At 38.9% G+C, this 24,224-nt stretch overlaps 1 protein-coding gene across 1 annotated transcript in view; it reads left to right on the top strand.

Moving 5' to 3' along the window:
• Positions 1-24,224, top strand: part of LOC134210733 (armadillo repeat-containing protein 8-like) — a 28,912-nt gene that overhangs the window by 1,202 nt on the left and 3,486 nt on the right. Inside the window, 6 exon segments of the mRNA XM_062686971.1 lie at positions 16,864-17,296; positions 17,299-17,969; positions 18,029-18,100; positions 18,164-18,391; positions 18,454-18,636; positions 18,701-18,844. Coding sequence (XP_062542955.1) covers positions 16,864-17,296; positions 17,299-17,969; positions 18,029-18,100; positions 18,164-18,391; positions 18,454-18,636; positions 18,701-18,844 — 1,731 coding nt within the window.

Genomic DNA, 24,224 nt, shown 5'->3' with positions numbered 1-24,224 from the left:
TGAAAAACTACTGAGTTATTGGCTCGTACTTCCTGACCTTTTTTAGAGACGGTACCAAATTTGAAACTTTGGAATGACCCCCTATCTTAGCGAAGGACGTAATTCTACGTCAAAAAGGGGAAACAAAAAGACTTTAATTCATGATTTTTGCTGAAATTCTAGAATAGGTTGTAACAATTGTAACATACATGTTTTATGAAATCTAAATTAGATTTGTTTTTGGTTTGATACTGTTTGTCTATCAACATGATAAAAAATGTATATAACAATTATGACCATTGAGATTGATGAAGCAGCACGCCGTTATTCCGTTATGGTCACATAGACACAAGACAGCCCAGCTCAACACGGTTTCTCCTGATGTTTATGTATCTGTCAGTCTATGTGGTTGCAAAGTGCATCGTGTATCGTCCGCCTTAACTATGGTGCTGACTCTACACACATAATCACGAACGCAAAGAGTGCATTGATATGCGATCCAAGTGTCGGACAATAGTTGCGTATGTCGACGGATTATGGAATCTACGCTCATGCACACATGTGAAGATAGTCATCGATGGACAGTTATAATCTGGTACCGGTGTTTTAATTTCTTATTGGAAGTCTTTCATTAACATATTATTTCTATCATACTCTTGGCGGCAACCGATATATTATTGAACTTCGTTTTATTGTCTTCAAGTTATTTATTCCAATCTGATTTATTGGGTTATTTGGTGATATAAACATGATTTAGAAAAGAAGATCTGACTATAATATCCATTGAATATAACCACATATAACATCCAATGCTGGGAATTTAGATTTATCAGTAAGCTGCGAAGGCTAACGGAGGTCCACCGTAGCATAGTTGGAGAAAGCACTAGTAGAGTAGCGTACTGTGGATCATGAATTCAAACTGCACCGAACGAAGTGGTACACTTTTCGAATTAAATCCATCACATATTGTTCATACCTTAAACAAGGTAAAAGTTCAGTTGGTTAAAAATACCAGTCTAGCGTACTGAGGGTCGTGAGTTTGAGTCCCTCTCATTGAAGGACAGTGGGTACCTCCAATACATTTTTCAAATGAAAATCTCCCACATAATGTACATATTTACTTCTGAGTTTTCAGAACATTGTAAATATACTAATCCAAAAAAAATGACACTAACAATCTTATTGTGTAGAAAATTAATTCATTTAACTTTATTATTAAATATCAGACAGAAAAACACCAATAACAAAAACATGTGTAACAGAACATAACAATCCATTCAATATGTGCTCATAAAATATTCGTCTATTTAGGTTGGGCGCACTTTTCAAACGAAATCAGAAGTTGTAGAATAGAATTTAATATTTCGTTGTATTATCCTTTGTATCTTAAGGCTCGATGCCCACGTAGCGTCTTTTCAACTCTGCGTGCACGCGGTGTTAAAAGGACGCAATTGCAGGGCTGTTACAACAGTCGCGGATTTTGCGTTTTTCGCAAATTTCGCGGATCTGCTCTTCCAGTCGCGAAAATCGCGGTTCCTTGAAATGTTGTCGCGAAAATCGCGGATTTATATTTCGAAAATTGCAATTTAAGAATTTTTTGAAATTGATTGGATAAATTTAAAATGCTAATATCTTTTAGGTGAGTGTATTAGGAATAGGCAATACTTTGGGATCCAAACAAATTATATCCTAATAATAATATTCTAGTTATCGTATGATCGTATATGGCTATATTGTAATTTTGGATTTGTAGATGGATGGAATTGTGTTCAGATTCTCATGAATGTTGTTGCAAAAATCGTGGATTATTATTACAATTTGGGCAACGGCACTTTGTTTTGCTGTCCAATGGTGTTATTGTCCAAATCAAACGCATTGAAATTCGCTTCTTGTAACACCAGAACTTAGCTGAAGCATGCTGGTTGTCGAACATAATCATGCTGGTTACCGACTCTGTTCACTGTTGGTTGAGCGATAGAGAAGCTCTTCATCTTTCTGACCTTCTGCTACATCCAGTTCTGCTCCATAGTGATTCTCAGTACTCCAGGCTGCTTATTCCAACTATTTGCTTGTCAAGTTCATTGCACTGTCATAGCTCAATTACCACCATTGCTTGGTTAGTCATTTTTTCGGTTAAAACGTTTCTGCCGTTTCGTGATAAAAAATTCCTCGTTTCTTCGTTTGCTTGTACCTAGCGTTGTAAAGGATCATATGCATGCCATTTGACTATTAAGTCTGAAACTTTTTCTAAAAGCCTTAGTAACTTCATATTATACACACTTAGCTCATTTTACAGTATTCGGTAAATTTTACCGAAATCTCAACCGCTGAACTGTGCGGTAAATTAATTTACAGATTTTTTGTAATTTTTTCCATTGCTCAACTGTCAAAATCACCGAAAATCAGTAAAATAATTTACCGAACAGTTCAGCGGTTGAGATTTCGGTAAAATTTTACCGAAGTCGGTGATTTATTTTAAGTGTGTAGCATATTATTAATGAACCCACACTTCAGTGGTCCTATATTTCTAACCAAAGGCACATTGTTTTAAATATAACATCTGAGACTTGAGAGTGATTTTTTTTTCTCAAAATGTCAAATTGTCATTTGAATGACATCTTGCCTCCCACGCCTTAGACTACATATTTATCCTCAAAGCCTCGCTTGCACATAGTCACTAAAAAATCATAATTTCTGCATTTCTCAACCGAGTGTGATAATCAACCCCACAAAACAATCACTCAGATATCTAGTTTCTGGAAATGGGATAATATTTTGTATGCATTGGCTACTTGGTTTGGGAAATATTCCGGGGTGTACTGGGGTAGGTTTTTTGGCATCCTTAGGAACACTTGTTTAGCACTTCTATAAGTCAGCGTGCGGCATGTTAAACGTCATGATTTTGCTAAATAAGTTCAATTAAGGCCATCATGATAGTTTTTGAACATGGAGGACGCGTTCAGGAATGTTCCGTAGACCTGGTCCGCTGGTTAATATGACCATTTCCTATCAGTGATAAACCCTAGCTTGTGACATCTCAAATCTCATGATTATACAAAACAAGATCAAAGGAGCTCATTTGAAGGGTTTCTGGACAAGTTTGAGAGTTCTTCAAGCATTGTTGGGTAGGATTTTAGGACCTGTCTGGAGAATCAGTTTTTAAAGTCCAGTTATTAAGGATTCTGGTCCTCGGGGTTTCTAAATAGTTAACACATTTCAAGTTATTGCTCAAGATTATCATCTAACAATTTGAGGGAGTCAAACGCACGGCTTTGTAAGTGTGAAAAAGTTGATTTTGAGAAAAATGGGTGCACAGTTTTCCCTTTTTTTCGCTTCATACAATTTGTATGAAAGATCAAATAATTACTTATTTTCCGTGAATTTCCACATTTTTTATAAACATCGTACCAACTATATCAACATATTGAGGCAAAGCTCGATAATCAAAGTATCTTTTGCTGTAGTAAACTAAACGAAAATGTCGTTTACACCCCTCTGCTTTTAACCCCCTCATTTGTGATTTACGTGTGAACTAACGCCATCTGGACAACTTACTTTGAACCTCGTATCGATGTCAGTTCAAGTGTGTAGAATCCAAGCTGGCGTCCTCCTACTTTGGTACCACCAATAATTCGGAGACGCCTATTGTTCTTATCACACTAGAATCAAATTCATGCAATTGCAGGCATCGAAACTCTTCAATTTACTGTGAAATAGCCATGAGGTTTTTTGGCTGAATTTGAAAGTCAGATCTGCTTGAACGTATAGCCTATTCACGAGTCTTATCATTTGATAAAATAATGTATTTTGATATGAATCATGTACTTTATTTTCAGTAAAATTTCAATCTATGAACTTTAAAATCAAAACACTATTTAAAGCCTGGAGTCTGATTAGGATATTAGAAATGCTATGATCCATTTATTTATAAACCATGAAATTATTTCTGCTTTACCATTTATTTTTTCTATTGATCAAAATTTCGATAGATTAAAAGCAACAGTATTGAAATTTTGCATTGAAATGTATTTCTACGTGATGAGGCGATTATTTTTGCTGGTCGCGGTTTTGGTTTTCAGTCGCGGATTTCATTTCATTAGTCGCGGATTTCGCGGATTGGAATTTGGTCACTTTGTAACAGCCCTGCAAGTGTGTATCGGTAAAAAAAGCGTTAACGCTGCGTTGCTTTGCACACGATGCACACTTGCGTTATTTTAACGTTGCATCAGTGGCGTTTCCCTAACCTCAATCTACCTGTGCAGTGGAGGAATTAGTGTGCCGAAATACATAGAATAACTAGATTATGATTAGTTTAAACGACTCTGATAATTTTATATTACATTTGGGCTGTCAAAATATCAAAATCTTCATTTTTTGGGTCAGTGCACAGGTAAAAAGTGAGGTTACGCGACGCCACTGCGTTGCATGCACGAGGCGTTAAAAAACCGCTACACATGGGCATCGGGCCTAACGGCTTGTAGTCTTCAACACGTCATGGAGCTGACCGCAGCTTATTTTGTGAAGTGTGAATAGGGTTATTATCCTGCTGAAAGATATATGTTCCTTGTGAACCCATTTTTGCAGCACCGGTGTTCAAGTTTTATTTAACCCTTCAAGCCCATTTTTTAAAAATTTGGTATACATTTTGTTTTCGTGATTAATAATGGAGAAATGACAAAACAAGTAGAATTTTTTTATGTGGTAGATCATCCAAACTGTCCTTGAGTCCAGAACTTGCGATTTACAGTTACCATGCTAGATTTTTTCATCACTCCAAGCTTGGATATGTAAGATCAAGGGCCATGGTAAGATGGTTTCGGGATATCCTGGGTCATCCAAAACGTCCTTGAGTCCAGAACCCGGATCTACAGCCACAGCAAAGCCGTACGTGCGACTATAACGCTATCACAGAGTGCAAACATGCTTTATACTGGCTCTGTAATAGCTTTATATTGCCGAAAAGACGAAATGTAGTGCAACTGGTTACTTTGGTTTTCCGTCACTCAAAGAATATTTATGTGCAGTTGTGTATGGAAAAACGCAAACTTTGTCCAAACAAGTTTTTTTTCTGAACCGTTTTGGGATCCCAATCAACTGTGCAAAATATGACCTCGATTGGTTGCGTCTTCGCTTCTCGTATCGCGTTTTAAATTAATATGGAGATTAGTATGGAAAAACGTACTTCTTACATTTTTGCTCTTAGCGGCTTCAATTTATCGTCATTCACGTGACTCAATTCGTAAGCATAAAGTCTGATTTGCCAAAGAATTTACGTAGCTGGAAGCTCTACAAAAATTATTACGCCTCGAAAATTGATTGTTCAAACCAGCACTACCGAACAACAAACTATGATTGTCAGAGGACAAAACCCATCTTCCTTCTTGTCGGAATTTTTACATTGTGAAATGATTGCAAATAACTCCTATTGGCTCCGAAGCCCTATTAGGGCTCCCCAACGTACGGCCCGCGGCGTGTTAGAAAGAATACTTCATAACCGACCCAACAATTTTTCTCTCTGGCTCGAGAAGCTCCTTCTTATTATTTATTAACTTTTCGGGACTCGCATGGTTCTGGATCGCTCACTCGCTCGCCCCTGTTGTGAACGACAAGCGAGTTTTTTTCGAAGGTGTTGTATTTTTTCCAATGTCGCGAGTCCCGAAAAGTTAATAAGTAATGTAGATTATTATTAATTTAAAAAAAATAAATTCAACGAAGTTGAACGGAGAACTTGTTATGGAATGCATATCGACTGTTGTTGATATGGTGTGCTCTAAAAAAAACCCAGATTAATCCACCTAGCAGTGATGATGCCTTTCTCGTGCATTATAAAATATATTGAAAAAATCACATTAGAAAGGTCAAAAAAGCTCTTTGGGGAAATAGATCACATTTTTTCGATCATTTTTAATATTTTTGCCTTGCCACCATTCAAAAAAAATTGTTCTTTGAATTTTCAAGGGGGACCTTTGGGGAAAAACAATGTTTTTTCAATAATTCCGAAAAGCAATGATCGGGCCCATTTCCAATAGCTAACAATTCGAATGCAACTTGTTGCGAGTAAATCGGATAATTCTAAGTTCTAAAAAGTGTGCCTACAAAATTTGTACACATACACACACACATACACAAAAAAAACAGACGTCACCTCAGTTTGTCGAGCTGAGTCGATCGGTATATAACACTATGGGTCTCCGGGCCTTCTATCAAGTTTTTTTTAGCAATCATATAGCCTTTCGGTACAACTTTGTTGTACGAGAAAGGAAAAAATGCATATGTTCAGGACCGGATTTAGCCGGAAGGGGGCCCCGGGGCCGACGGTATGTGGGGGCCCCAAAATGAACAAAAAAGGTTGGTTTTGGTACATAAGATTTGTGGGGGCCCGGGGCCACGGCCCCCCCATAAATCCGGCCCTGCATGTTACAAATATGCGATCGTGCGGTAGTACAATGATTAGCGATAGTAAATACAATGATTAGCGCAACGGCGCGTTTTGAAAAATACATATGGATTAAAATTCGATATGTTTCCAACTTTCCTGATTCCCACGTAGTGTTTTTTCACCAATGTAATATTAAAGTTCAATAATACTACATAGTTGTATGTCATACATTGATTTTGCATCCCTTTGTGTAATAATTGTACAAGTATTGCTTTTCTCACCGAAGAATAGACTACCGTGGTACCAAAACAAATGCTCACACGTCCAATTGTATAGAAATTAGCGAAAGCACAATCCAAAACATCATTCCTTGCACCAGAGACGTTGTTTATAGATAGAGACCCGCAAAGGGTGAAGCCGAAAGTACCAAACGAACCGTCAAACGCGGTACCAAACGAGCAAAGTAAACAAACATTACAAATCGGTACTAAATGCAGGACGGGTATTGTAATCTACATCATAGAAATTATAAAAAAGTTTGAAAAGTTCAGTAAATGAAAATGTTTTCAGTGTTCTCATAGCAAATTTATATTTTGTACTTAATCATATGTATTGTTCAATATATGGAAATGGTACTAAAGAAGACAAACTATGTAGTTGGAGCAAACGAAAAAACTGCTCACACTGAGAGTCACTTCAAGTTCTCACAAATTTTGATGTTGCCGATCGCACAGGATTTTTTTTTGTCTGCTGGCCGTGAGACCAGAAATGCTTTTATTCTCTCCGCGTGTCTCTATATAATACCATCGTCTCTGCCTTGCACCTTATAACACACCTCAAACAGCTCTTTCTTCCAGTGGAGACGTCATCCATATATGGAGAAACTGGTGGGAACATATTTTGGTGGGACAATATTTCTAGATTGCTTTGAGAATAGGTCGTATGTGCAAAAGAGAGATTCTCTTTGATCACGCTCTCTTTCGCTAATATATTGGCTAGTTTGGCATGTTTTGCTACATTTCCACTTCAGCATGATAGACAAAGCTATTGTCTTTGTATACCTGCCAAGAAATTCGTAGTAAACTGTTGTATAGTTTCGTAATAATCAAAAGAAAATAGATCCAAAGAGAGACTCTCTTTTGCACATACGACCTATTTTCAAAGCACTCTAGATTTGTTGCATAGTAGTCGAACACGGCGCAAAATTTGCAATACATTTGTGAAAATGAAACCAACAATTCACATAAATATAAATGAAAAAAAAAAGCCGCATAATATGGAAATAAGGAGGTGTATGAAAACGAACGTTATGTTCAAATCACCCATATGCCCAAACTACACCATCATTCCACCCAAACCAACCAAACCACCCAAACCAAAAAGCAGTTAGCCTTAATGACACGCCTCTTCTTTCCTTCCAAAGCATGAAACAAAATGGCAGCAAACGTAACGAGCGCACGAGAAAGCATGTACGTAGGTATGCGATTTTTATTTCCAACGACCAAACTTTTACAGCTGTGTTGAGGCGAGCGGCTGAAGTCATCGGCTTCGGGTCTCTAGCGCGTGTGTGTTCGTCCATTAGTTTTCGTGTTCCACATTTGAAGCTTTGGAAAACTTTGCTTGAGAGGTTAGCATCATCAATAAAGCACGAAAGAAGCAACACAAACATTCATGCTGTCAGTTATATACACGGTGCGAAATTTATTCACCGCATGCAGAAATGCTACACCCTTAATTTGTTTTACTCAATATTGTGCGGTTACTTGCTAAGTTTTTTAAACTTTATTAAGTGTTATTTTAATCTCCAGATTATGTTCAACACCGTACTTGCTAAATGGACACGGTCGGTTAAAGTAGCTGTTCCTTAAATAGTTCGTTAAAGTAGTCGCTAGATTATTCGCTGTTGGTTTGAGCGAGACAGAGTATATGTCAAAAAAAAATTAACCAGCAATCTGCGGTGTATTGTTCGAAATGAACGTTTATCAGCAATGGACTTTCTGCTGTACTATAGATCTCGCATAATTTATCATAATTTATCAAAAGGACCTAAGTAACATTTTTTTCATGAATTAATTTGAGTACTCTGCAATCAACAGAACAACATGAAAGCTATTGCGATTCTTTTCTAAAATTAGCATACTGGCTCACCAGTTACGCGCCGGGTCCCATGCGCCGAGTTGTGCGCCATGCAAAAAGTAAATAAACCAATGTCAAATAGATGTGAGCTTTCGGTAAGCTTTTCCACATTCGCCTGTAAGGTATGTAGCATATTGTCGTCTCTTTACGAAAAGATATTTTTAAGTGAAATTGTTCGATGTTTAGTAGTTTTTTGCTTTTCTTTCGCCTGTGTTGCGTTCGGGATATTGTTTAAGTGGATATTAGTAGTGCAATTATGTTTAATTTGTGATGTAATATTCTACACTTAAATTGAGTAAAGTACCATAATATGACACAATACCTTAGCGGCGCACAACTAAGCGAGGCAGAGGTGAATGAGCAAAATGCTATAATATCTCGAGAATCACAATATTGATTGCAGTATTCAAATTAATTCATGAAAAAAAATGTTACTTACTTTAAAAAGTTAAGCGAGAATTCATGAAAAAAATTTACTTAGGTCCTTTTGAAAAGTTATGCGGGAAATGTAATAAAATGCGTAAAGCCAAAATAGAACTTTTTGGGAACTTGCAAGTGTTCTGATTGTTTAAGTTGACTTTTTGTAAATTTATTGGTCAATATTTAAGAAGTGCAGTTAAAAGAAAAGTGCATACTTAGTTTATTCAAATTTGATTCAGACTATCTTTTGAAAAGGATCAAACTTGTTTTTACTGATTTTTTCAAATGGATATAATCGAAAAACGACCCTTCCTACAAAAAAGTGTTGTATGGGTGACTATCGCAAAATCTGTCAAACTTTCTAATAACTTTTCTTAAAACTTTTTGAAAAACTCAAAATTGAACCCTACACTAAAAAAAATCGATTTAAAAAATTAAAAGTCGATTTGCAAAAAAACGCCCTTTTCGATTTGGACGAAATTTTGTCTCAAGATAGGTGATTATGTTCCCTACCAACCGTCCATACATCGCAAGCTGGGCACTTTGAAGGGAAAAAAAATTTCTAACAAAAACTTTTTCTTGACGGAATTGATTTTTTCAGTGTCTTTAAGGGGTGGATTTAACATATGTATACATAATATACTCATATTAAGTATTCCTGTACAGTCAGGCAGAGTACAATGTTTTGGTCGTAACTGGTCGCAACTAAAGAAGCTAATAATGGAATATAATATTTTTTTTGAAGATATAAACCCCTTCTTAATATTAGAGTAGAGTGGGGCAAGAGTGCGCGTGGGGTAAGAGTACGTTTTCGATTTTTTGAAGTAATAAAAAAAGATAAACTAGCAGCACTGCATCAGTTTGACAGGTATTCTGGCCAACTATTATCATGTGTAATTGTAAACGATTTGAATAAACAACAAGGGAGATATGGAGTTAGATAACTTTTTGGTCATTTTGCTAAAAATAATTGGATTTCCGCAACTAGTGTTTCATTACCATATATACGTTCAATCAGGTGAACATTATACCATTTCGATAACCTATTGTATAAAGTACTTTATGGTACAGAACACCAATCCGGTTGGTTTTCCAAGAAGTCAAAACCATTACTTGCATAATTTTTGGGACTGTGGGGTAAAAGTACGCAGGAACCGGTGGGGCAAGAGTACGCATATGAATCTTCAAGTTATGATGTCAAACCCGTATCACCGGCCGAAATAAGACTTCTTCCAAAGCGTAAAGATCCACAACTAAGAAAAAAGGGACAGAATTTGAAATCATCACAAGTTTTTAGGATAAGTTGAAGTAATTCGGTGTTAGAAAGGACTTAGCGAACAAAGCACTGAAGCGAAATAATGAAATTGTATTAGGACTTGTTGTACACCTAAACATAGTACGAAAACACAATTTCATCTTAATGATAATTTCATTTAATCAAAAGAAACATTCATAAATTACGCAACGTTTAGTTGGGAGGGGTTGTGAGATCTGTGACGATCCATATAATTTTTAGAGGATTCATACAAATAGTGTAAGATAGGGGGGAGGGGTGATGAAAAAGCCAAATTTTACGTTACGTGATTGGTGGACTTTCTTTAAGGAAAATGACTTTGTATACGCCACGCGAAACCTGATATATATTTTCACCTCTGTAGTTTTTTGTATATATAAAAAAACAATGGTTTTTCGTATGAAAGTGCACATTTTTAGAACCCCCTCCCCCTTTAAAAGTTGCGAAATCTTTGAACATTCCCTAATATATGCTCATTAAACATCAATTAAATGTTATTAACTCTTATTTGTGTTAATATATACCTAAAGCACATGATTGGATAAATGCGTACTCTTACCCCACCCGATGCGCACTTTTACCCCACCGGTGGGGTAAGAGTGCGTTTTTCACTTGTCTTGCAATAATAGTTCTACTAAAACGAATCTCAATAATTTCAATATTTTTTCCACTGGGTAACATAAAGGAAGAGTATATGAATCATCGACACTGATTTGATATGCAGAAGCTTGCTTCATAAGGGCCACATGATCGATTGAAAACTAAGTGCGTACTCTTGCCCCACTCTACTCTACTCTTAATTTAAAAACAAACTATATTTAGTGACTAAATTAGACAATGTATCATAAAAATAGATTTGCTTGGGGTTCTATAACGATGGCTTTCATTGGTTTAATTTCAGATGAAAATACACTGAAAATAATTCCGACAAGAAAAAGTTTTGTTAGAAAACTTTTTTCCTTAAGAGTGCCCAGCTTGCGATGTATGGACGGTTGGTAGGGAAACATAATCACCTATCTTGAGACAAAATTTCATTTAAATAAAAAGGGCGTTTTTTCGCAAATCGACTTTAAAATTTTTAAACTGATTTTTCAGTGTAGGGCTCAATTTGGATTGTTTCCGATATTTTCACTAGAAAGTTTGACTGATTTTGCGATGGTCACCCATACAACACTTTTTTGTGGGATGCGTCGTTGTTCTATTATATCCATTTGAAAATATTAGCAAACAAATTTCAGCTCTTTTCAAAGGATAGTCTAGATTAAATTTGGAAAAACATTTTGTTTTCATTTCGGATCATCTGGTGATTTTCATTTCTCATTTTTCATTTCTTACTTCTTACTTTTCACTCCTCACTTCGCACTTCTCACGTCTCACTTTGCACTTCTCACTGCGCACATCGGCCCATAGGGAAAAGAAATTGCAGAAATGACGCTTAACTTTTAAAAAGAACATATGTCACCTTTTATTCATGAATTAATTTGTGTACTGCAATCAAAAGCTATCATATTGGTCTGTTGATCGCAATATTAAAATTCATTCATGAAAATATGTTTCTTAGGTCATTTTGAAAAAATAAACGAGAATTTTCAGTGTATACATGCAATCTTAAAATAGGTACTTTTTAACTCATTAATGGGTTTCTATGTTTCTTTGTGAAGTTTTTTCTTCCGTGTAAGCTGTGTATTCTATGCTGTCAGTGTGCCGGTTTCGAATAAATTATGTCTTGGGAGAACATAACCTAAAAAATCGATAGCTTATTTGTTACGAAATAATGATGTCTCATAACTCTTTGAATATTTACTATTTTTTGAGAAGTGCCATCATTATGAAACTCAATAGTGAACAAGAAGAAAACATTCCCCATCGAATGCAACTTGTTGTAGCAAAATCGATTCAGGCTTAGTACTAGAAAAATTGGCTAATGTTTCAATGTGCACACACATACGCACACACACACACACGGACACACACACGGACAGACAGACATTTGCTCAGTTTGTCGAGCTGAATCGAATTGTATATAATACTATGGGTCTACAAGCGCTCTATAAAAAGTACGTTTTGGGAGTGAAATGAAAGCCTTTCTGGTACAACTTTGTTGTACGAGAAAGGCAAAAAGACTCCTCCAGTAACATTAGTTTGTCATAAAGCACGGCAAAGAATTAGAGTTTTCACAGAACATTTGAAAACTACGTTACGTGAAAAAGCCACCTGCTTCTGAATTTGACTGCTAACAATCGATGAAAATACTGAACGTAAAAAACAAGGTACAGTTAGCTCTCTTAATAAGGGAAATTGATGATCATCTTCAAATTACAGAGGAATTAGCAGTTTTGATTTAAATGATGAAAACGACTACCACAGGTATAGACCTGAGGAAAGCTGTTGAGACATGTATGAAAGAACTCTTATTTGAAAACTTAAGGCCTAACAACTGATGTAGCTCCGGCAATGATGGAAAAGAACATGGGCGTTGTGACACTTGAAAATCAAGGCAATTTTGTTTATATGGTAATCGATTGTTAATCTGCCACGAAAGTTAATTTGTGTTATTTCTCTGCACATTGCATTTATCACAAAAAAGAAGATCTATGTACAAAAACGATCAATATTCGTGTTTAGCAACGCTCGTTATTAAGAAAATCAACTTAACCACCACTAATTCCAAATTATGTTGACGAAAATGGAGCAGAATATCAATGCACAAGCTTCATTATCCTGAATGGGTGAGTGGATTGGCCTTTGTATTAGATGTCACGAAACATCTCAATCGTCAACGACGAACTTTTATTATCCAACATACAAACTATTGAAACAAAATTGAAACAATTCCCACAATTGATTGTTGTCCTGTAGAAAACAGTCGAAGCCTTTCAACAGAAATATTTAAGCCTATTCGCTAATTTTTGAGGACATAGTTCCTCAACACCGTTTATTGATGTGAGTAATATATTTGGAATGTTTCAAATGGAGATAATTGACCTCCAATGCAGCAACGTGCTCAAATCTAAATTTCAAAATCTTTCGTAAGATATTTTCCCTTCCCAGAAGTACATATCTGTGTGGACAACTCTCATCAATAATGAAAGCAGTAAAAAGTAATTGTTGATCTTCATTATCTGCTTGCAAAACTCGATTGAAAAAAATAATTTTCAAACGTAATTAAATCGTGTTTAGTCTTTTTTAAACAATTTAAGTCATTCTGTAAAACTAAATGCCATATTTTGCTTTGGGTATTTTGAAAATGTATGAAAAATATGTATCGAATATTTTTTGGCCCGCCAGCAAAAGGCCATTCTGGAAATTGGCCCGTGGCTTGAAAAGGTTGAGCAGGCCTGCTATTAGATCAATAATTATAAAATAACACTCAGTTAAATTATTGGTCCACGTAGTTCGGCAGTGCTGGCAGAATAAACGATTTTTGCATATGGTTTGAACAAGCAATCAATTTGAACAATTATAAGTTTTTTCGTGGACGTTCCAGCAACGTACCTTCTTTAGCAAAGTTTTTCCGCATCCTTCGGGTTATTCAAGTGAACGGCATGTGCCACTTGGTTTACAATGAACTGAAACCTCTAGAAGTAAAGATGCAAAAATATACGTTTTCTCATACTAATTTCCATACAAACTTCATTTCGCTTACGCGATGCGGAAAGCGAGGAAGCCCATATTCCGCACAGTTGTTTGGGACCCTGAATGGTTTCGAAAAACCGTTGATGCCTCACTCTAATGGTTATATACAGTAATAATCGGGTTAGGGACAAAAAGTCAAAGGGACAAAAGGTCGAAAGGATTAAACGTCGAAAAGGACAATAAGTCGAGAAGAACACAAGGTCCAAAGGGACAAAAGATCGGAATAGACAAGAAACTGCAACGGAGAGAATCAATCTCGCACAATACAAGCTTTATTTATTTCTTAAATCAACAATATTTTTTTATCTTCTACAGAACTATTTAGATATTCATAATATCGCGCTCAATAGATAACGAGCAACGATAAAAGAAAGGCAAAAACAGTTGCGAATCATAACAAGCCATGATAACAAATTTATCAAACTTGTATAAGTGCGAAAAAATAGAATCGGATAGGCAGTCCAACAGAGAAGTGATGATTCTCGCTTTGTTCACGCTAATTTTGTTTTAGGGACCTCACAGCTGTGTAGAACAAGTTGAAGTGCATCATCAGACAAAAGACCCCGCTTTTGAAGCTTAAAGTAATTTATCATGAGGTATAGCCTTCCGAATCAGTTCTTTATCATGACACCTAGCGAAAAAAGTCTCTCACGGCATTCCACATATCGTATATGTATGCAGAGATGATAAGGGAGAGACTTTTTCATTCTCTTTTTGAAGTTAAATGCATTTCACAAATTCTGTTGGAATATACCCCACATGTTATCAACTTGTTCTTGATCGACCTTTCAACCTTTTGTCCCTTAGGGGCCTTTCACAAATTACGTAACGCTCTATGGGAGGGAGGGGGTTAGGCCGCGCGTTACGATCCATACAAAAAAAAACCCAAATTTATCCACCGGTGGTGATGATGCCTTTCTCGATTCAATATGTTGAATTCGAATTAATGTTGTAAATGCAGTGCTTATTGCCTACGTTTCGGCGGTAAAAAGATTTGGTGCAATTCTAGTACGTTGCTTAAAAATTACTTACCGTGGGTTGCGCCACGGCTAAAATGATTAATGATTCAATGGGCATTTGTGTTTTTGTTGATTAAAAAATAAAAATATAATCCAAACTGCTTGATTTATTAAAAAAACAAAAACAATAGTGTCCAACTACGAAATTTGCTCCGTCGAATGAAACCAGTTGCACTCGAATCTGTCATGAAACGCGTTTAACAAAAAAAATATTTATGGGCTACACACATACACACTTTTGGAGTGAAATTATAGCCTTCTGGTACAACTTTGTTGTACGAGAAAGGCAAAACTAAACCTTTTATACAAAAAGTGTTACGAGGGGGGTGGTGGGGGTCCAAAACCATAAAATTTAGCGTTACGTAATTTCAGAAAGAACCCATTACGACCTTTTGTCCTTTCCGATCTTTTGTTCCTTTCAATATTTTGTCCTTTCGACTTTCTGTCCCCTTTGACTTTTTGTCTTTTCGACATTTTATCCGTTCGATCTTTTGTCTTTCTACCTTTTGTCACAGATTCGCAAAAATCTTATAAGGTACAGTGGGGCAAGTGAGTTAAGGAAAGCGTGTAGCTAAGGTTCATTAAATCTTAAAAGTTGAATATAATATTAAAGTTGATCATGCTTATAGTAAAGAATTATCTGATCAATCTATATGTGCATGTGGAAAAGATTTCTGAAAAGTAGTTTTAGGATAAAAAATAGTTCAATAACAAAAAAACCGTTAGATTTTTTCATTTGCCCCACTTGGGGTAAGTGAAAAAATGACTTTGAAAAACGATTTTTCAATATAGAAACACATTTCCTGTTTATATATTTCATGTAAATGCCAATTATATTGAAATGAGCATAATTCTGATCTGTTATGTTCCTTCATGTCGAAGCACACATTTGTCTTTAGTGGTTGCCATACGCATAACAGGGAAATGCTGCAGGAATTATTTATCGAATCATAGGGGTTGACTCAGCAGAAGAATCTACATTAGCAAATGGCTAAGTCTTCTCAACTACGTCCACATAAACCGTAATTGTTGAAATTTTAACTGCAATAGCATAAACTGATATATATGAAGTTCATAAGTAACTAAACAAGTTTTTTGCGCGAAGAATTTTACTTACATGGATAACCGAATACTATGATATATTTTCCCCTTTTGGTCCTATTGACCTATTCCTCAAACTATTAAATGCCTTCGAATGATTTCGAATTCGCATTATTTGTTTATCTACACTCAATATAAACTATTTGGATCCTGAAATAAGGAAATTCCTTCAATATTGAAAATTTTTCACTTTTAGTAAAAACATGTTTTTTCAATATTTTTGTAGTTCATATCTATATTTTTGCTGGAATGCAAAATTATTAAGATAACCAACTTATCAATGTACTAACTGAACGTGGTTTAGAAATAAACTTAGAAAAAAATCATATTCATTGAAACGACAAATAACTCGTTCGAAAGATCAACTTGACAAGTGAATAAACGTTTATACTCGCTTGTTGAAATGGTAAAAGATAACATTTTTTACTTATTCAGAGCAATGATTTGAACAACCATGTAGGATTGTGAAGTGAAATTGATAAATCCGAAGCATTATTATTGAAGTTTGAGATTTTTCTTCACTCACCCCACTGTACCTTATGAATTTTTTTACTTAGATAAACAATTTCTCCCTATTGTTCATTATTGCGCAATGGATCCCGCTGGTTGCAATTCCTGTAGAAGCAGCGAAGATCACAGTCGTAGATCGTAATATTTGGTATTTCGGTAACAATAGCAGGGCGAAAGCAGCTTTTTCTAGCGATCTTGATGATTTTTTTTGCGTTTTCCGTATACAATGCCAATAACAAATGAGAGAGATCGAGTAAAGTCACTAGACTTTAAAATCGTGGTGTTTCGTTAATCTGGATTACATTGAGAATTCAAAAGTCAACCTCCGTTTTATAACTTTATTACCCACAATAAAGCCATCTTGACTGACATCACATCATCTCTTCCAGGACGTGGAACATTCCCGTTCGTACATCGACGAGCTCTATTCGGAGGACAACTACAAGTGCCAGGAGGCGATCGTGTGCTTGAAGAATGCGGTCATCGGGTCGAACAAGAAGAAAGGCTCCGTTATTTCACAGGGCATCGTGCCCCGTTTGATCTCCCTCCTCCGGGACGACACGAAGGATCCGAACCTGCGCCTGGATGCAGCCATCGTCATCGGATCGCTTGCCAAAGGAACAGAATCTCAGGTGCACTCGTTGATCTACTGCGAGACGGTACAGGTGCTGCTGGGAATTGTGCTCAGTCCGGGTACCGACAGACGCCTCATGGAAACCTGCCTCGGAGCACTAAAAACCATTCTGCAGTATCCGTTTGCACCTATTGAACTATTGCACTGTAACATAGGCAATCTGGTGCGATTGATACAGCTGGCTTCGCCGGTAGCTCCATCCAGTGTCAGGTGTACGTGGCCAACATCTTCGTTCCCCTTTGCCACTCATCCCACCAGCAGAAGAATCTCTGTCAGGCCAACGTAATTCCGTTCCTCGTCAGACTGATGATCAGTCATCTCACGATCCTACAAGTACCTGCTCTCAAGTGTCTCGCTGCTATGTGTTTCACCAACAAGTACGTATCGGACAACGTATGTATGACCTGTCACGAGGAACGATCTATTCTGGATATTCTCACCGAGCTTCTTTCGCGAACCCGCGACGTCCAGATTCAACTCTCAGCAAGTCGCTGTCTAACTTATCTACACCGATCCGGATCGCTGCGGGCAGATGACTACAGGATCGTGTACAAAACCCTTCCCAGTTTAGCAAGGCTCTGCTCGGAGGACTTCGATGAGGAGACCCGTGCAACGGCCGCCGAAACTCTGGCTTATTTGGCCGAAATTGATTCCGAATTGCAGCGGCTAGCCGCTATCAGCAATCATCTGATCTGCTCGTTGGCTAACTTGATCCGGTGTCCTTCACCGCTGTCACGACAGGGAGCATTCCGATGCTTCGCCTCGCTGGCTGCCAACGATGAGGACATCCGCAAACGGATTATAGAAATGGACGGGCTCATGGAGGAGGTGCTGAATGGATTGAAAGACACGTGTCCGGAGGTAAGCTCGGGAATATAGTTTGAATGCGTTTTTTTGACTCTAACGAATTTTCACCGAAGGTACGACTGTCTGCCGTCCGATGTCTGCATTCGCTGTCGAGGTCAGTTCAACTGCTAAGAACAACGTTCCAGGTAAATAAGTGATTGAAAAATGTGAATATTTCAAATCCAACCATTCGGTACGACTTCTTACAGGATCACTCAGTGTGGCGCCCGTTGATGGATCTGTTGGTAGGTGAACCATCTCTAGAACTTCTCACCGTGGTTACATCGACGATATGCAACCTGCTACTGGAGTTTTCCCCTGCCAAAGAACCAATGCTCGATTCCGGAGCAGTGGAAATGTTGTGTGAGTTGACGAAGCACAGCGATCCAGCGTTACGACTGAACGGGAGTTGGGCGTTGATGAACATGGCTTTCCAGGTATATTATGGAAATGTGTATTTCCTAACACAAAAAAATCATTATTTTTATCTATCGCACAGGCTGAACAAAAAGTTAAATCCAAAATCATCGACACGCTGGGAACGGATCGAATATTCCAGCTGCTAAGCGATTCGGACGAACGGGTCATCATGAAAACCCTGGGACTTCTAAGGAATCTCCTTAGCAATACGTTGCACATTGAGATTATAATGTCGGAACATTCGTCGGAAGTGCTGCGAGCGGTAATATTTGGTATTTGTTCGATTGGTGACCAGTTTATTAGAATTGCTTTATTTTTGAACTTAGGTGAATTTGGTTCTGGATGGTCCCCATCCGGCGGAAGTGAAGGAACAGGCTTTAATTATTATAAGCAACATTACGGCTGGTGCGCGTGATAAGGACTACGTAATGGAAGATGAAAACATCATCAAAAAGATAAGAGAGTTTTTGGTAAGTATCACTTGCGATTTGATGGCTTTTTCAGATTTGTATCTGTACTTGACATATCGTAATAACTTCATTCTCTCTGATCAAAAAATATTACAATCCATTATTGAAAAAAAATCTAAGACACGAGTATGTACTATTAAGTGTATTTAGTTTACTTTATTTGTAACTACTCTTGTCTCGTACTAATTGAGCCAGGTGAAGCTTAATATGTTGTTCCGGCCAGAGTTGTCAGATTGCACTGAAATTAAATGGAAATACTAGATCGTTAATCATCATATTCAACATTCTGCGGAGCACCGTTATTCCATCGCCGGACGATCTACTCAAGCTTTACGAAACGGCGAAAATTGCAAGCAATTGAACGTGAGGGTCGAGACTGCAAATGAATTTACCTGGCTAAGGTAAATTCCGTGACCCTAAAAAGGTTTAATTAGACCGCTTCGATGAAGACGCCTCCTAAGCTGGAGGAAATTTTGAAGCTTCTAAAACAACAAACTTACTCGAAACTGCTGAGGATTCCCGTAAGTGCAAGGAACGACATCACTCTGTTCCATGAAAGACCGCTCCTTGCACCATCTCGCCACACGGCACCCGAGTTACCAGTCAACTCTCTTACACCGAGTGTTTCCCCTTTGTGTTATTCGACACCGTCGTCGTTCTTGTCGAAGCAAACGGTTAACAATTTACGGCTGGGCTCTATTAGATTGCGTTACAAGCCAACTTCATTACGGCAAATCTTACGAAGAAACTGGGGTTGAAGTCAAACCGAATAAACTTACCTTTGAAAGGAATTTTCGAACTGATGATCAAGATCACCGAATTCGTCAGGGTAGATCTGAATTCACGAATTCACGATTACAACATCAGATTCGACTGTGTACTTACCATCAAAGATTGTTGGGAATCCGATTCCGCACCAATTCGCTGACATTTGACTGGGAACTGCATAATGGCCGGCCGTTGTCAAATGAAAGGTTATAAAAATTCCCCACAAAACGCGTATCACTGGGACCTATAAGAGACAGCCCTAGCAGGATTCTTTGAGCCAACAATCTCCACTTAGAAGTCCCCAATATGTTTTGTGCCCAATAACGACTCTGAGGAGCCGTAGTCAAGCAATCGCCAAATTCTGGGAGATAGAAGAATTGGAACCACGCAAGCACCTGACGTAGGAGAAGTTTTGTAAAGAAAACACGCAATCTACAGGACGTAATGCAATGAAGCTTCCATTTATACAAAATACATGTAAGATTGCCTGGCAGCCAGCCACGTTTCAAGGATTTTCCTGATCTAGATCTTCCGAAGATCATGTCATCGAATGGTCTGTCGTTCAAGGGCCCTTTACAAACCGCCTATCAACGTTTGCATACCGTATCTACAGATACGTGTGATCGGGGACAATAGCAAGCTCATCCGACTGCTGTGGTAGGACAGAACAACAGTTGGCGAAATACGGGATCAATGCGCATTAGATTTGGTATGTTCTGCGCGCTGCCGTATCAAAACGTTAAGCTAACAGAGGATGAGGGTCACGAATTTCCGTTAGCAAGAAAGGCGATTGAAGACTTTTTTGTCAACTATTTTATTCTTGCACATACGAAGAAGCAATCGAAAAGCGTCGTCAAATTCCACTATGCTGCAACGAGGAGGTTTTTCGGAGAAACCCCCAGAAGACCAAGCAGTGAATCCTATGCACACTGTCAGTGTCTACTGTCAAGATACTATCATAAGATCCATGGCCTTCATTGGCAGTATCCAGAAGATCTCCTCACTTGCAAGGCAATGTGAAACTCTCAACTATTTTCAAGATTTTTAACTTCCTTGGACTGATCGTTCCTGTGGTCGTCATAGCCAAAATGTTGATGCAGGGACTGTTGAAGATCCAGGTCGATTATTCGAAGGCGAATCAGTTTAATCATCAGTGGCGAACGTATCTTCTGCATTTACAAGACGTCTGGCGAATCAGCATACCTCGTCACTGCATCAGCATCAACGATCCGGTGCAATACCAACTGCATGGCTTCAGCGATGTTTCGGTGGAAGTGGTTGTCTATATTATGGGGATCCACGTGAATAGTAAATACAGCTTGCATCTGCCCGGTTCGCATTTTCGAGTGGCATCAATTAATAGGCCGTCTTCTCAATAGGAACTGGAGCTATGTGCAACAGCATTGTTGGCTGACTTGGTCAAGGTCATGAAAAACTCACTTCAAATTCCATTCCGTTGGAACAATGGGGTATTGAGATTAGACAACCTCAGTAGCATAAATTTCCGGTGATCCCGCTCGATGACAAATATTTGTGGCTAACCGAGCAGCTTCAGTCAAGTCCGTCATCCCAGTATCGGATTGGAGACATGTGCCAACCCACAAAGTAGCACCATGCGCGCTAGCATCATCCAAACTTTGACCCCGATTGGAAAGTTATTACTGACACTCTAATATTTCCGACTGTAACCGCAACAGAACGAGACTTAGTTGACAACAAAATTGGACGTCAGCGCCGACGTAATAGAGGTTTTGACCAACCGATTCTCGTTTTACTCCAAGCTAATTCGAGTGACGACATGGATAATCCGATTAGAGGAAAATTGACATCCGAACGCAGTCAACGTACAACTCTGTCGGCAGCAGAAGTAGCTACAGCGCGAAATCTCTTGGTTTGATATACGCAGCACCAAGTCTATGCTACAGAAATAACGGCGCTGAAAAAGGGACTACAGTTACTACACCGAAGATGCTGGCTTCGAGTCCATTCATCAACAGCTGTTCCCTCACTCGCCAGATTCTCTTTGGAATATAATGCGAAACATCCATTAATAATCTCGGTGAACAGCAGGCTTGCATCACAGTTCTACCATTGTGGAGTGGACTAGGCGGAACCAATCACGTTAATTGAGAGAAGATGCCGAGGATCGGAAAGTTGGCAAACCTAGAAAATCAGCTGGACGAGGCCCTTGACCGGATTCCACAGCCAATAATCTTTCTTGGAGATATGAACAGTCACCATCTAGCTTGGGGTAGACGGACCAACAACGCGCAAGGCATCATCATTGCCAAGCTTGTCAGCCAGCGAAACTTAACTATTCTGAATGATGTTTCACCCACATTCTGCCGCGGCCAAACAGATCTGCGATCGATATTTCGCTCGTATCGGCTCTCATCACCAATCGTTTGCTCTGGTTCGTAGACGATGATTTCAGAGGAAGCGATCACACCCCAATCTGTATCACACTGGAAAATAGGGCCGCTCCTGAGATCTCGAGAAGACTCCGGTGGCTCCGGTGGCTTCCAAACCACATTCGAAGCCGAACTGAATACCCATGCTCCAATGTCAATCTCAAACTTAACTGCGGTTATAAACCTTGAAGCTTAGACCAATATCCCGAATCAGTCCAAAACCCGGATGCCGTGCGCTCCACTGTTGAAATGACTACATTAAAAAAGCCATCAAATTGCGTAGAAAACTATTATGAGCAGTTAAACGTGCGAGAAGAAACCTACTTGATCACCCCAAAACGACCCGCACCCTGGACGAGTATCAGGCTGTCCGTAATAGCTGCAGGCAGGTGATCAGAAAAGCGAAAGACAACCCTGGTCCGAGTTTCTCGACTCCATTATGGAAAACCAGTCCCCATCAGAGACTTGGAGGCGAATAAATAGTACATGTACATGTACAAGGAATGACATAAAGGAATGGCTATCAAAGTGAATGATACAATAACAAGAGATCCGAAGATTATCGCTGATGCCCTGGTGGGTCCAGACTGCATAGGATACCCGATGCTGTACAATTTTACAAACAGAGGAAAGACCAGCCTTCTCTCCGCCATCAATCAAGAGTGGACTGCAGAAACGGTTCCGAGCAGCTGGATTCATAGCTTCGTCATAGCTATCCCTAAAAACACCGAGTCTGTCGACGATATCAGCAGCTACCGGCCAATCGCTCTGACCAGCTGCAACTCAATTATGGAGCGAATGGTTAATCGTTGGATGATCGAGTTTCTTGCAGAAAATCGGAAACTAGACTTTCAACGCCATCCGGCCCGGCTTCGGAAACCGGCACCTATCTGGCATCCCTTGGGCAGATCATTGATAACGATTAACAAAAAAGGGCTCCACATTGAGATGGTGTCCTTGGATCTTGCCTAAGCCTCCAATAGAGATTGGTGTCCTGGCGTCCTGGATAAGTTGGCGATCTGGGGAATTACTGGAAACATGCTTACTTTCATTATTAATTCCTTGAGTAGACTTACCTTCCAGGTTCTTGCGAGCAATTACGAATGAAATATACGCAAAGAAGAAACAGGCATTTCGCAAAGCTCGGTTATTGCGGTCACTCTATTTCTTGTGGCCATAAGCGGTATCTTTCGTACTTCCCACTGGAATATCGCTTATGCCGACGACATTCGTCTTAACATCGTGTCGCGGAATGCACGACTCACATTTGGTCAGGGTTCAGCCAAACCGGACCATGCAGCTTTTTGACTGACTTGTGATATTTTGTTCGTAAAAGGACAACGGCAATAGTTTCACATCATTTTAAGCGTACATTTGCAGTAGGATATCCTCAGTTACTGGATTGAGGAATATCCGTGCGATTTGCAACTAACTAAATCTGCTAAACGAAAGTTTGAGCAGAAAAATGGGTTATTTTTGGTTGGCGCTTGGTGTGATTTGGTTGAACCCCGACCATTTAAAGAGTTTGCTACACTGTTCTATTTAGCCAGCCTCCGATGGAGATGCCCCAAAAGATTTACAGCCGCTCACTCCGGGACATTTCTTGATTGGGAGAACCATTTTAATCAACCACAATAATTAACGATCAGCAATCAAGCTTTGACGAAGCGTACAATGCGTTAGATTTCGCTACATTCACGGACTGCGTCGGCACTTTTGAGTTCTCTGGAGCTACAAGTGACATGCTGCATGAAAACGACCTGATACTGGTAAAACATTCAAAATTACCAACCAATGGATCGTCAGAAGGATTCTTTGTCTTCATCAAACACCTGACGGTAACCCCAGAGCAGACTGCCAACCAACTGTTCTTTGGATATTGCCAAAGCTTTTAGCAGGACCCTTGGTCCTCAAACAACTTCAGGAATGGCGCATCACCTTTATAAAAAGCTTCCTCACCGCACGGACCCTCACGGTTCTGATTGGCGAAACTGCGTCTAGAGAATTCGCCGAGGAGACCGGCGTCCCCCGAAGGGTCGGTTCTTGCGGTCACCCTCTTTTGGTCGCAATGAACGGGGTTTTCGGCGTTCTACCGGCGAATGTTCAGTGGTTCAACTCTTCGTCTACGCCGACGACATTCTCCTGGTCGTGGTGGGTAATACTCCTGGACGAACCAGGATAAAGACACAGGCAGCGATTAG

The sequence above is a fragment of the Armigeres subalbatus genome, chromosome 2 (genome assembly GCF_024139115.2).
Source record: "Armigeres subalbatus isolate Guangzhou_Male chromosome 2, GZ_Asu_2, whole genome shotgun sequence".
Classification (NCBI taxonomy): domain Eukaryota; kingdom Metazoa; phylum Arthropoda; class Insecta; order Diptera; family Culicidae; genus Armigeres; species Armigeres subalbatus.
The sequence above is the reverse complement of the archived record's forward strand: the minus strand, read 5'-3'. Positions and strand labels throughout refer to the sequence as shown.